The sequence below is a fragment of the Aspergillus uvarum genome (genome assembly GCF_003184745.1).
Source record: "Aspergillus uvarum CBS 121591 unplaced genomic scaffold BO82scaffold_1, whole genome shotgun sequence".
NCBI classification, from domain to species: Eukaryota; Fungi; Ascomycota; class Eurotiomycetes; order Eurotiales; family Aspergillaceae; genus Aspergillus; species Aspergillus uvarum.
This window is the reverse complement of record NW_020291298.1, coordinates 545,612-560,144: the sequence shown is the minus strand read 5'-3', so window position 1 is coordinate 560,144 and position 14,533 is coordinate 545,612. Positions and strand designations below refer to the sequence as shown.

The 14,533-nt window shown below is 53.1% G+C and overlaps 2 protein-coding genes across 2 annotated transcripts; one reads left to right on the top strand and one right to left on the bottom strand.

The window, feature by feature from the left end:
- Window positions 1–1,737, top strand: BO82DRAFT_397094 (F-box protein; the record flags this gene model as incomplete). The annotated part of the gene is made up of 1 exon (XM_025638899.1): window positions 1–1,737. One exon carries the CDS (start codon window positions 1–3, stop codon window positions 1,735–1,737), a length of 1,737 nt encoding a protein of 578 aa, XP_025497371.1.
- A 1,143-nt stretch (window positions 1,738–2,880) lies between these two features.
- On the bottom strand, window positions 2,881–12,461 carry BO82DRAFT_397093 (putative myosin class II heavy chain (MHC); the record flags this gene model as incomplete). Its single annotated transcript, XM_025638898.1, has 5 exons — window positions 2,881–9,431; window positions 11,371–11,598; window positions 11,651–11,811; window positions 11,878–12,135; window positions 12,205–12,461. The coding sequence occupies 5 exons, from the start codon at window positions 12,459–12,461 to the stop codon at window positions 2,881–2,883; spliced, it is 7,455 nt and encodes a 2,484-aa protein (XP_025497370.1).
- Window positions 12,462–14,533: the final 2,072 nt, after the last annotated feature.

Here is a 14,533-nt window from a genome sequence, read left to right as displayed (position 1 = left end):
ATGGCTACAACTCTACCAATTGAGCTCATTTATTGCATTCTCGATTACCTCGATGTGGAAGACTACATCGCCGCTCGGGCAACCTGTCGGAAATGGCGGATCGCAGCCTCGACCTCGTCCATCATTCGAAACACCCTTCAGCAGGTCCCTGTCTCGCTGCCCTCTCGGACAGATCTCCTCACAAAGGAGGGTTGGAACAGCTACTTCTGTCAGATCGTCCGTCAGAACTTGCTGGGATGCCGCAACAGCGTCCAGAAAACGCAATCGAGGCGCGAGCTCCCTCCAGAATGCTCGCATTGTACGATATACGACATCTCTCGCGACGGCCGGAAGCTTGTCGTGCTGAAAGGCGCACGAGCATTGCTGTATAGCCGCTCAGACGCCGACAGTCCCTGGGAATTCCTCCGCTCCTCACCTTTGTACTCACTCTGGACATCAGTATGTCCTGCAGTGCTAGGCGCATCACAGCATACAGAGTACCGCATCGCGCTCTCGTCAGACGGGCAGTTCCTCGCAGTAGGGCTGGACAAGACGGTTCAGATCTATAGCCTGCTCGGAGACCTGGACGGCCTCACCTCGCCTGCCCAGCATGCCGTGAACCAGGAAAACAGATTCCTCCATCCGCCACCTGCCAACTACGAGGAAACTAACGGCACGATCGAGAGCCTCGAATTCGCCGAGGACGACGACACTCTGCTCCGCGTCGCAATCGCCCAGGACACTACCGCTTTCCAACCGACTCGCGTGCGCTACCTAGGCAATCCAGACCGCAAGCCCGTAGGCCCTACCTCCCTCGCATACTGGCGTGCCGCCATCAACCAAGTCTACCTCGACTCCGCCTCCATGGCCGGCACCCTCAGCCCGGGCGACAGAGACAAAGTCTCTCTACGAGGCCTCCAGCTCCTGCCGCGGAGCTATCGCCGCCCCCCGCAGCCATCCACAGCCGACAATGACGCTCACCCATGGCAGCGATATTTCACCGCATGCCTCCAGAGCAGCACCAGCACAAGCGGCTACTGCATCGGCCAAATCGAAACATCCCCCACCCTCCCGTCCTCCGCACAAACAATAGCCATTGTCCACCTCCTGCCCAGCCGACAAGCCCACTCGACAATGCCCCAAATCACCCCCTTCACCATCCCCTCAGACCTGCCCTCACCTTCCCCCACCACCGATCCCTCCAAACCCACCCCCACCACCCCGCAAACCAACCCCTCCCACCGCAAATCAACCTTCCAAACAACAGACACCCACCACAAAACCACCACCCTCCACGCCGCCACAACCGCGAGATGGAACACCGCCAACCTCCCCACCGCGGCACCCACCACCACCAGCGCGGCCCCGCTCCTCGCCGTCTCCCCCGACGCAAGCCTAATGTGCCTCTACGAGCCCGGCACAGGCCATTACTCCAGCATCGCCGGCGGGGGCGCCCTCTACCTGTACAGCCTGCAAAACGGAGAACCACCTGCCATGCTTCTCCAAACCACAAAACAGGCTGCCCCTGAAGCAGCAGCGGCGGCGGCGCATCCAACCCAACCAACAGATCCCGCCACCCACACAACCCAACTCCCCAAAATCCCAACCTGGTCCCTCCTCCTCGACATCACAGACGAGGACATCCACTCCCTCCGCATCACGCCCATCCCTTCCCAGCACCACCACACACCAAAGAAATACACAATCACAGCCACGACAAGCGCCACTGCAAAACAGATCCTCTCGTGGCGGGTCTAGAGCACCCACACAACGGGGCCAGCCGTCACGCGAGCGAGCCAACAGCAAACAACCAAGGAAATCAGCAAGGCGCGCTGAACCTTTCACTTCCCTGGGAAGGGAAGCAAAGCACAAGCAAGAAGCAAGCCTGGCATATACATGGAAACCAAGGTGTTGGGATCTTCCCATTCAGCGTCATAGTTCGATTGGTTTCTAGAATGACACGTTCGAGCATTGAAGATCATGGTTGTCAATTGCTGGGCGGCATGATAGTGAATGTAATACTACTTTTTGTACGGGGTTCTTCTTAGCAGGATAGAATTTCACATCATGCATGTACGAGTTTCTGGGAAAGTGCTTAGTGTCTTGACTTGCGTCTTGATGATGATGCTACAAGTACAACTACCGGACAAAAAGGAAGGTAGGTACCTTACATCTCCTTCTGCAGTGTACCGTATACCAGAACAGGAAGAAAGATCTACATTCTTCAGCACTCTATGCCCAAACACTAAGCTAAAGTTCGTGCACTCAAGCAAAAGAAGAAAGAGCGATGACGCCATACCCATCTGCAAGGGGCCGGACTCCAGCCCACTTGGGTTCGCCCACTCATGAAAAAGACATCCTGCAAAAACACTATGTACCCGCCAACTCATAGGCCCATACCCATACAACCACCCAAAGACAACCATACTACGGAGTACCTCTAGACTCTAGACAAACCAAAACCGGTAAATCAGAAGTCAGATCAAGCAAAAGAACATCAACTCTTGTGTACAGTAGATACATATTTGCAGCAAAAGTCTCAAATCAAATCAAATCAAATCAAATCAAGATGAGGGGGTGGTATCCAGTTCAGAGTTAGGACGCAAGAAAAAGAGAGAGATAAAAACACATTGGATATGGTATAATAAACGAAAGGATAAGAAGATGTGTCATCAAAGATATGGAGAGATAAAAAGGTTTGCAGAGAGCACAACAAAACAAATCACATGACATGGATGGCCAAAAGGTAAGACTTCAGAGGAAAGAGAGTGTAAAAGATGCATCGTGATATAACAAGTCGGTAACAAAAGCAAGGAACCACTCGTCTCGTCAACAAGAGGCTCGGAAATTATCTATTAACATGAAATATGGAGAAAACCTGCGACGAAAGAATATGACAGTCTAGGATGATGAGGTTGGGGATGTGATCTGAGGTCCGAAAGGTCCATCGATCGTCTCTCGCGGTGACGCCGACACCACACCGTCGGCCGTGCTTTCTGTGTCCTCATGGAAAGAGCTGTGTGCATAGTCGGTCGGTTCGGCATCGTGGTCATAGCTTGATCGCCGGAGAAGAGGCGGAGTACTCGGCAGCTCACGCATTCGGCTCGCGCGCCCGGACGGTTGCTTGGGTGTCGCGTTGTAGTTTCTCAAGGGTCGAGTCTCTGAGGGGCGTCTCCCGCTCGCTGGCGCTAGGTTACTAGAGTTGGACGAGGCCTGGCGGAGGTTGCTTGCAGGAGGCGTTAAGAGCCCGGATAGAAACGAACCAGCACTTCCCTGCTTGGACGGTGTTTGTTCAGAGCCAACGCTTTCCCTCCCTTTGCGCCAGTTGCCCCATGCTGCCGCGGCCGCAAGTGGAAGCGAGCGCGGCGAAGCAGTCAGTTCCGCAAGCGAAGGAAGGCTCGGGAAAGCCTGTCCCGAGTGCACTCTTTCTCTCTCCTGTTGCTGCATCTGTAGATTGGCTTTCAGGCGAATGGCAGCGTCGCGGACAGCATGTTGATCGAAGGATGGCTGCGACACGGTGTTGATGATGTCCTGCAGATCATCGATCCGGACACCAAGCAGCTCACGCAGCCAGTTGATTTCAGTATCCCTCTCCTTGATCTTGTTGGGCGCTTCATTGTCAACGGTAGAGATTTCTTGCTCAAGCTCTTCAATGCGAGTTTCACGTTGCTGCAACTGGTCTTGGAGAACCAAAATCGATTCTCTCAAGGCTTGAGGGGAAATCTTCTCAGGGACCATGGAGCCATTAGGGTATGACATCGAAGGCGTACTGGCATGCGCAGACTGTGCGATGGCAGGGCCCGCTTTAGCAGACTGGGCAGCTTCAGCGGCAGCACGAGCAGCTTCCTGGGCGATCTGAAGTCGCTCCTCAAGATGCTGCACTCGGTCGTGAAGATGGTTGGCCTTGTCTTCAGACAGCGCCAAGCGTTCCAGCAGATGGCCTTCGTTTCGCTGTCTATCCTCAGAGGCATTGTGCAAAGCGCGGGCATGGCGTTCCCGGAGATCATTGAGAACGCGTTCGTGGTTTCGGTGCTGTTCTTCAACGGCCAGCTCTTGAGCTTGAGCGGCCGCTGCCAGGGCATTGACCTTTGTCTCGGCCGCCTCTTCCAACAACATCTCGTAGCGTTCCCGAGCCGTGTCATTGTCGAGTCGCACGTTGTCCATCTGGCTCTGAAGGCGAAGAATCTGTGCTTCTAATTCAGCCCGTACGATATTGACTTGGCTGTTAGCGGCGTCCAGATCCGACTCCAGTGAGTTTCTGGTGCGTTGGATTTCGATGCGACTGCTCTCGCGCGCCTCGTTGAACTCACGCTCGAACCGAGCCGCCTTGAGCTCCAAGTCGTGGTTCTGCAGACGCAAATTCGCCACAAGCTCCTCGAGCCTTGCATTCTCTTGTTGGGATTGACCGAAGATAAACTTCAGCTTCGCTGCTTCGCGTTCCTTTTCTTCGAGCCCATCAATGTCATACTCCAATTTCTCGCGCAGCTTCGTCTCTCGCCCATAAGCAGCACGCAATTCATTGTACTTGAAATTGAGCTCCTCCTCACGCCGGCGCCACGAGGATTGATCATGAGTCACATCCCTAATCACCGTCGCCATCTCCTCTTGGAGACGATCCAGCTTGTTACCGAGATTCTGCCGGACACTCATACCGTCCTCGAGGCGTGTCCTCAGCTGCTCAACAATGCCACGTAGACTCTTGTTCTCGGCCTTGGCCTCCTCAAGAGCAGCCTTGGATTGCTCGCTGTCTCGCTTGTAGTTGTCAGCTGTGACCCGGTATTCGTCGAGAGTGCCCTGGAGCGAGATGTTCTTGGACGAAAGCTCGGCAAGTGTGAATTTCAAGGTTTCGTGCTCTTGCTCAAGCGTATTGGCCTTGTGCTGAACAGTCTCGTAGTAAGGGATCTTCTCAGCCTTGAAGTGCAGCAACCGGGCCTCAGCAGATTCTGCAGCCTCGCTATGACGAACAGCATCCTCTTCAACCACCTTGAGAAGCCGCTGGAGTTCTGCAACAGAGTCTTGGGCTTCTCTGCGAAGCTTGTACTCTTGATCCGCTCGCTCATCAGATAGTCGAAGCATGTTCTTCAGGCCTTCAATCTGAAGCATTAGACTTTCAGCGGGAACCTCGTCCGTGTCGGAAGGGCGCGCATCACGCTGGCTCGAAAAGAACTCTTGCATCATCTCTCTGAGCTCTGTTACCGGGTCTTCTGACAATTTCTGGATGGTCAAGGCTTGTAAAGCCGAGACACTTTCCCGTAGCTGGGCGAATTCGGAAACCGCGTGTTCGTCCTTGGCTTGTTGGGGTGCGTGAGCAGCGAGTGCTTCCAAAACGACTGCCTTCAGCTTATCAAGCTTTTCTCTCTGGCGCATGTGTGATCTTGTACTGAATGATTCATTTTCTTCGTACACATCCTCTTCATCGTCAGCATCGCTATTGTCGCCGTCGGCAGATGCGCTCCAAAGTCTGGTATGAGAGCCAGATGTGATAGCCATGATAGACTCCTGAATCACTCCGAGCGCTCGCTCCATTGGCCCCAGCCGTTCGTCAATAGTCGAACCCACGAGGTCGTTGATACGGCGGTCAAAGAACCTGCTTCGGTTTACCAATTTCTCATCTTCGCCTGAGGAGATTACATCGTCCCAATCGCTGATGTGCTCAGTACGGCTCACAAGCTGGCGAATTGGCGAGGGGAAGCCAGAAACTGCACCCTTTGATGGAGAGGCGGAGAACTGAGATTGAGCCTCAAAGTCAAGCTTAGGAACATCCAATGTGTGAGGAGCTGGGCCGCGTCCTGGGCTTGGGCTTGGTGCCTCGCTTCTGATATCAGCAGGAACGTGGCGCTTTTCTTTGGTCACATGCATGACAGATTCAGGCACACGGCCATTGGGCTGAGGTGTGCTTAACCGTTCAATACCCACGTCCGAATCGTCGTTCAGCTGTTCCATGATAGCATTAAGCTCTTCCTCATCAGGAGAGTCTTCATCATCCTCCAGATGAGCTGGCTCGGGCAATCGCTCACGTTTCGGTGTGGCCTGTGGGCCGGCGGAAGTTTTCGAGGGTTCCTCAGTGGATGGTAAGACTTTATCCGCAGATTCCGGAACAGCTCGCTCTTGCTCTTCTTGGACAGCATCGCGTTCGATGGACTTTTGGACTCCAGGTAACGGCTCCGGCGCTGTGTGCTTGATTTCGAATTCGGACTCTGGCGCTGCAACAGCACTCTCGTTCTTCGTCTCCTGAGGAATCCAGGTGGAAGCTTCGCTGATAGGAGTGTCTTTTCGTTCGGCAAATTTGTCGCCTTGGGCGGAGACAGGTTTCGGGATCGCTGGGAGTGCTCCTCCATCCTCAGGTACAATGTTCTCTTTGCCATCGGCGGATACATGGGATGGCTGGCGCATGTGAGAGGATTGAAGGTTGGTCGCCTCGGCTAGCGCGGCAGGCACGCTAAGCTGGGCTTCAGTCTCTGAAAGTTCGTCGCCACGGCGAGCACGCTTGTGGCGGTCCGGCCGACCTGGTCTGCCATTGTCAGGCTCACTCTCATCCTTGCTTCTGTTATCCTCGTTGACATCATCAGGCCGTACAATGGGAATGGCTTTGGATTTCTTGGAGGCTTTCGACGACGCTTGGGAAAGGTCGACATCGCTGAAGATTTTGGTTCCAGTATTTGTGGATTCTTGCGGCGCGGCAGAGTAAGTGCTACCGCCAGGGTTGAACGCAGGGGCTGCAACGTTGAATGAGGCTGTGGAGAATTTGAATTCACCCGACCCAGTGGTTCGTTTGGTGATATTGTTGGAAGCACCAGGAGTAAAGGAGGGAGCGTTCGTGTGGAAACCATTGTTATCCTGCTTGAATTCAGGCTGCGAGCCAAATGTGAACACCGGGCTTCCGCCCGCTTGGAATTGGAACGAGTTGTCTTGGTTTCCGAAGGGCTGGGATGACGGCGCTGCAGTGGGTTTGAATTCTTTCGCGTCAACATTGAGAGATGATGTTGAAAGCTTCGAGCGGTGTCCACCAATATAAGAGCTGCCACTAGGTCTGGACTGATGCCAAGGCACGTTGTTGGCATGCGGCCCGTGCCTGGGTGTGCCAGAAAGGCTTGGATTGGTATCAATGTCGGACCCTTCATGCGCGATCCCTCCAGAATAGTTACCGTCGTAGAATTGGTGCATGTGATGCGGTAGCTGCTGAACACCCATGTTGTCTCCGAAAGCCCACTGGGACTTTAGAAGTTCACTGCCATCGAAGTGACCCAGGTGCTGTCCGCGATTACCGTCATCGAATGGTTGCCTATCGAAAGATTCTTCCAAGTGATAGGCAGGAGTGAAGCTGTCCAGTCCCTTCTGAAGTGTCTCGCTCAAGTTATGACCGCGACTATGACCGCGGGGCGTGGGTTGGGCAATTTCCACAGTAGAGGCATGGAAGTTATCGAGGTTCTCCGTGGGGGTGTGAAGAGGGCGTAACAGATGTCCTTCAGTAGCATTACCAAGCACATCATGATCGCCGTATACATCCTTCGGAATGCCCATCTGCTCACCATAACCAGGCTCCGCAAGTCCGGGATCGTTGAAGCTGGGGTGGAAAGCATTTTGTTCATTCATAGGCGAAACGGGCGACAGGATCGAGGTAAGGTTAGGCAGCGTGCCGGGCAAGGTGGAGCCAGCGCCAGGCTGTCGAGGATTGAAGAAACTTTGAGGCGTGAGGGAATTTTGAGCCGGCGGAGTAGGTTGGAACGGCATAGAGTATGGCGGTAATAGGTTCTGATCCACACCCAAAAACGGTGTCTGTATACTGAACTGTGAGGCTGGGGAAGCCAGCGAACCTAAGCCAGCTGCAGGATTTCCAGGTTGGTTCAATTGCGGGGAGAAGTGATGAGACATGGATAACGAATTGCTAGCGGCTGATGCTGTTGGAATCGGAGGCGACGACACTAGGCCGGGGAACGAGGCCATCTGGCTCATAGCAGGTGAAATAGAGGGCTTAGGCTCATCATCTCCCAGGGATACACCCAGAGCCCGCAGTTTCTCCTCTTGGAGGAAGGCGACATACGCATCCCAATCGGCTCTATTAGGAATACCGACGCTATATCTCCCAGATGCAAACTCTTCGTGCACCTCTCCTGGGTCAGGAAAAATCGGGCGACTCAAGCCACCCAACTCCAAATCTGTCGAGTCGTTCGATGCGCAAACACTGAACCCGCGGGTGTCGTAGCCTTGTTCATCGAGGCTCCTCAATCGCTCTTCGACATCATCGAGAGTCAAAAGTCGGTAGCCAGACTCCTCGGTGCCTCGCCTGTCATCGAACGGTAGCGCGATATTGCATACTTTCCCCCGCCATATGAGCTTCTTCCTCTGTCGTTGCACGGCCGGTTGGACAATGTTCTGCTCAGAACCCTGGTTTTTTACAGCTGGGGAATCGACGGATTCTGGAAAATGTTCCGTACTCGATGGGGCGTCTTTAACCTCGTCCACCGGGGGTGGAGGCAACGGCTTCTCTATCGATAAGGATGGAGCCTGGAGTTGCGACGGTCCGGCGGCGGTGTGTATGTCTGTGGAATCCATGGTTATCAACGGGGGGTCCTTATCATAGGCGAAACCCCAGAAGTCCTCCTGCCGCAACGTATCCGTTCTCTTGTGTTGGTACTCCTTATTTCTCCTGCTGCCTTCACCACGACCGGTGACTGCTTTTCGGCTGCCAAAGTCGGCGAGGGTTGGAGTTCTCAGAAGATCTTCGTCGCGTGCGTCTTGTTCCAGGCCCAGCCAATCGTCAGAAGTGTCTTCGGCGAAGTTCTGCGCTGTGAAGAACGAAGGAGCCTCGCTTCCCGAATCGTCACTCAGCCAGTTACCACGCTCAGTTCTGGGTTGACCTGAGAGGTACTGATTGATCCAGTCCTGGGTGAAATCCTTGATCGACTTTGCTCTCGTACCGAACGGGGACCGGCTCAGCAGACGGCTATACGGGCGTCGGGTTGAATTGTCTCGGGCAGAAGGTCTGAGAAGTTCGGTGTTACTCGTTTCAGGACCGTGTTGGACACCACTGCGCATCGAGGCCGGAGAGCTATTTCCGGAAGCAAGATCAACAGCAACAGCGGACTGACTCAATGACCACGAAATTGTCCGAGGGCTGGGTGCAGCATACGGCGAGCCCCAGGCGGTGGTGTAGTAGACGCTGCTTTCTGCCCTTCTATTCTCCGGGGATGAAGTCGATGATTCCCAAGCGCCTCGGTATTTGGGTAGGACGGGTAGTGAGTTCGGGGGGTTCGGCGTCACGCTGCGGGAGATTGACCGGCTAGGGGATTCAGCGGTCGAAAGGTTCGACACTCGGGGCGAAGTAGGGAACGAGGTCAATGGGACAGCCAAATGTGTATCAACCCGGAAGGTGAACGGCTGAGTGGAGGATGGCGGCGGCGGCGATGGCGGAGAGAGCGCCGAATTGGCGGAAGATGTGGAGGGACCTAGATCTGTAGACACCAAAGCATTGATCGTTTAGCCTCTGCCCCATTTCTAGTTTAGCTACGAGAGAGCAAGCATGGAAATGACGGGGGGGGGGAGGGGAGGAGAGACGAATGCGCGACGCGACACCGCCAAAAGGGAAAAGGGAAATCATTTTTATTTTAGTCTTTTAGGGAAAAGAGGGGAGGCAATGATGATGGGACGTTTTGGCATTGAATGCAGCCAAGCTACCAGTCAGACCGGCAGCAAGGCAAGACCAAACAAGACGAGACAGACAGCACTGGCAGACGGGCAGACGGGCAGACGGGCAGACACACACACACCTTCCGTTTCGTCTCCTGCAGCAAGCACTTGCTTGCTGCTCCCCTTATTGTCCAGAATGGTGGAGCATGGAAAGCAAGCTCGAACACTGACACTACCTCACAGAAAACCTGTGATCAACACAGGAGGGAGGAGGATTGGCTTTGTGTGAGATCGTACCTATGGGAGTTATGGTAGTGGTGGGTGTTGTTTATTTTGTTGTCGGTGTTGTCGGTGTTGTTGTTGGCGCGAGTGAATGGGAACAATTATCTTCAGGGGCGGTGGGCTCCGACAATGGACGAATGGCCCAATCCAGACATCCAATGGAAAGGGAGGTGGGCGGGAGGGATGCTAGAAAAGAGAGGCAGCGGACAACAAATTACAGAGATAACCTCAGGTATGCGATTGACGGGAACATGGCGCATACGCAAAAAGGGACAGTTGAAATTGAGGTTGGGAGGAAACGAAAAGAAAAATGAAGATGAGGCGGGAAAAAAACACACGATTGGCGTGAAGCCGGAGGGAAGACGGAAGGTGGTTCAGATGGCGGCGGACTGGAAGTGATTTACCTTCATCTGTACTGGTATGCACATAGTAACTGGACAGTAACTGGACAGGAACTGGACAGGAACTGGAAAGTCAAGGTGCAACTGGTAAGGTACGGTAACTTCGACCTCGCACCATGAATCAGAGCAGAAGCTCTGTTTTAGTGGTGGCCTTCTGTCTTCTTCTGGTTTAGTTCTCTTCCTTAGCATTGAATAGTCGGCCAACTCACCCACCTACTTCATGTTTGACCGCCATTGACGTGGCCTTGGTTCTTGATCAATTATTCCCTCAGTTATTCCCTCAGTAAGGATAAACCAAGTGACTGCAGAGTTTGCAAGACTACCTGCCTCCAAGTATGTTCCAGTAGGGTGGCATGGCATATCTAGACCCGCATGCCTGCCTACGCGATCAGAGCGCGGCCGTCAGTCTTATCTAAAGCTGTAGGTAGCTTATTGTAGACATTTCGATGTGCTGGCTCCTCTGCCAGTACAGAATAGCCTAGAGATTCCCCATAGTAAACAATACCGTGCTGGTTTCTCCCGCGGTTCGAGAGGACTTCAGGGGTAACACTGCGCTACCAGCCTACCACCATTCGTTGCGAACCACGGTTCATCGGCTGCCCGTGACTTCCGTTGCTTGCAGTCCTGCTTCGATTCCCCGCGGGCCCTCGCCAGAAACAGTTAAGTCCTGTACACTACCGACAATCGACGCCGTCTCTCTTCAACAACGATGGTTAACTTCGCTTTGATGATACCTTCGAAGACACTGGGCTATTTTACTCTTGAGCTTCCGTCGTGGTATCAAAGATCAAAGCTTCCAAATAATCAATCTCATGTCTCGAATTAAGATTTGTTCCTGCATTGAAGTTACGTCTATCGCGGAAAGCTTAAGAGCCACGGGTCGGATGAGCGCCTCCTCGCGGGGACAAAGCCTGTCAAGGTCAAATCCTTACCTAAGGCCTGTACTTTCAACGATTGACGGAACGAATTATAGAACATGTAAGACATATGTTACAGATGATGGGACAAAGAAAGAGAACAAAGAAACGGGGTCAGGCCCCTCATCGCACACCCTCGAGGCCTTCGAGCGTCTAGTTAGGACAGTTCAAGTTGAACTTGGGCTTGCGATCGGCAGTAAAGAGACCCCAGTGCTTCTCATCCATCGACTGGCCGTTGTCGCCAACACTGTTGGGCTTCCAAGACTCGTCGAAGGCCTCAAAGTAGAACACATCAATGTTCGAGGCTAGCATAGCACAAACAGATGTTTGATAATACTGTTCAGCATTCTTGGTACCGGCAACAGAGTTTTTGCCATAGTTGGATCCTCCATCTGCGATCTATTAGCGAGATGAATTCAAGAGTTGAGAACACGAATGACTTACCCGTCGGCCAGCCAGTCTCGCCGTTCCCGAAGTAGATGTTGTTAGCATTTGAGCCAGCGACCTGCTTCACACGCTCTTTAGCGGCGTAAACATCATCGAAATACACTTGTTTGGCATTGGCGAGGGAAACATCCTGCCAGTAAGCGAACCCGTTGGCCAAGCTAGCAGCACAAGTTAGTGTCAGTAGCATACCCCCAGAAGTAATTCGCAAGGGGGTTGCTGCTTACAGGTATTTGACGCCAGCCTGAATGATGGGATCAGCGGTGCCATCGGCGAACTTGTTCCAGCTATCCACGGTGCCCACGGCCACCTCAGGGAATTGTTTCTGCACTTGCTGGATCAGGCTCAAAAGCTGTGGAGCCTCAAGACTCTTGCGGTAGAGGACTTCAGAGCCGACAGTGATGGCGCTGACGACGTTTTCATTACCGGGTACAGACTGTTTCAGAGCATCGAAATCCTTGTTAAAGGAATCAGTGTAGTCGGCCCTAGTCGAATGTGTTAGTTAGCAACCAGTGAATGCGAATCCTTTGAAAGTCACTCAAACGACTACGTACCAGATGCCCAAGACGACCTTGAATCCCTTGGCCTTGGCGGCAGGAATGATATTCTGAGCAGTGTTGCAGTCACTGGCAGAATAGGTGCGAACAATTTTAGTCACACTCTTCAGTGCCTCAAAATCGGCCTCGTAGTCGCCGGTGGCCTTGCAGCTGCCGTCTGCGTTCTTGTTGCCTAGAGCGAGCCCCAGAGTGCCGGCCGCAGTAACAGCGGGGATGGTGGCCAGCAATGCAGGCAGCAAGCTAACGATACGCATTCTCAAATAGAACGGTAGGATGATTTAATCCTTATGGACAACAAGTTGACGAGCGGTTGAAAAGCAGAATGCCAGGATGAAGTGTAGAGGAACAGGAAATATCCCTTTTTCAACACTTTTCTGCAAAAGATGCAAGACAAGAAAGAAAGGCGGGCGTCTATAAAAAGAATGAGCGCCGGGTGGAAGCACACATAAGCACACAAATAGCAACAAGTTGGGGAGGGGAGAAGGATCAAAGGGGGAGGGATTGACCGAGTTATTATAAGAACGCAAAGCAGTGTGCAGTACGTCAGGGAACAGACAGTGCAGTGGAGCAATTCAATGTGGGATGAATAAATGGATCAGTGCGATGAGCAAACAACCATGGACCTCTCCAGCTGGTTGGTGTGAGGCAAATCCATGCATTCACATTGTGATAAACCTCCAATGAGGGACGATTATCTGTCCGCTTCTACCAATGAGTAGAAGAAGATTGGTTCTGTCGGAAACCCACAGTGCGTTGTGTAATGGGAGGTTGAAGGGGCATCCGATTGACGGCCAGAAGGGTACAGTGAGAAGACTATTGGGGGATTTCCCGGGGAGTCTGGAGAGGATGGACAGGGTCCGCTTCCTGCTTCGGGGGACTCCGCGAGCCTTACTCAAAGCCGCCAAGCGCCCGTTAATCCCTGGACGCCCTTGCGCTCGATTCTTAAATTGGGGTTCTTTCGGCTGTGGCCTCCGCCGATCCGCCACCAAACGCTAGGGCCTAGACTTGGAACTGAACCCTTTGAGGGATGTAGACGACTGAACCACTCACCCACTTCACAGTGATGCAATCAGGCTGATCGACTTAATTTCCTACCAGTCCCTGTAAGAACAATCGTTCACACCCAGCAAAATTCTCATCTGATGATCAAATCCAAATTTTGCCCACTCAGGTGGGTTCAACTAAATCGAGTACTGACATTGAGGCACCTCAAGTATGACACGGTCAATTTATCAAATCTCATTCAACCAATACTACCGATCGTTCCCGCCGGATGTCAGTCGGATGGATTCGTCTGGTGAGTCTTTTATCTTACCGGAAGGCCAAGAACGTGGACAACCGAGAGCATTGTGCTTCAACATTGGCTCAACCACAATGCAGAGAGGGCCATTCCACTCTCAAGTGATGTCATGACAACCACCTCGAACGCATACGCACATTGGCGCGAACCCTGGAGTGACCCTCTCTGGATGGCCCAGACATTCTGGAAAGCCGAATTGGACCTCAAAAAAATAAATCCCGCAACAATATGTCTGTCAGCTCCGACTTCGGCAACTTCCGTCGCCGTCTAACGTCGCAGGTCATTGATTCGAAGCCGCTGGCGCGAGACTGGCGAGCTGCCTTTGATGACTGGTCGCACTTATTCAGAGCAATGGTGTGGGAGTACCATCCTTCGACCTACATTTGGAATTGATTCCATACCACCCCGCTACGTATCAACCCGGGGAAATGACGTTCCTCGACACACGGATAGATAATAGCTAGGCACTATTGACCGTTGAGATTGACTCTTGAGTAAACTCTTGGTGACTGGAGAAAGTCATCGTTATGCTTCAGAATCAGAGTCGGGAGCAGCTGTTCTTGAGAGTACTAGGTCTCTCTCAAATGTTCTCTCAAGTTGTGACCATGAAAGCCATGATAGACATAAAATCCGCGAGGTCCAACACGCCCGAGCCACTGATCCCTGGGAAGCTCTTGATTGCCACGGGGCTGCCACTGATATCCAGGAATCCCCTAATTTCCGGCAGGCATTTGATCTCTACGAAGCCCCAGAGATACCGAGTGTCTCGCTGCTCATCAGGTTCTAGGCCCCTATAACAACATTTCGGAGCCTTATGCCTCTCCGGATCTGAAGTCCTGGAGGCCCTGGGGGCACTAGGGGCCTGGAGGTCCTGGGGGTCCTGGATATGCTGGAGGTGCTGGAGGTCCTTGATGTCCTTGAGGGGCGGGCCCCCGGGCTGTGGTTGTTGTGATTCTCTCGGAACTAGGAGTCATGAAATGAGCTTGCTGCATCTGGGGTCCTATATGAGTTAATGGGCTCACAACT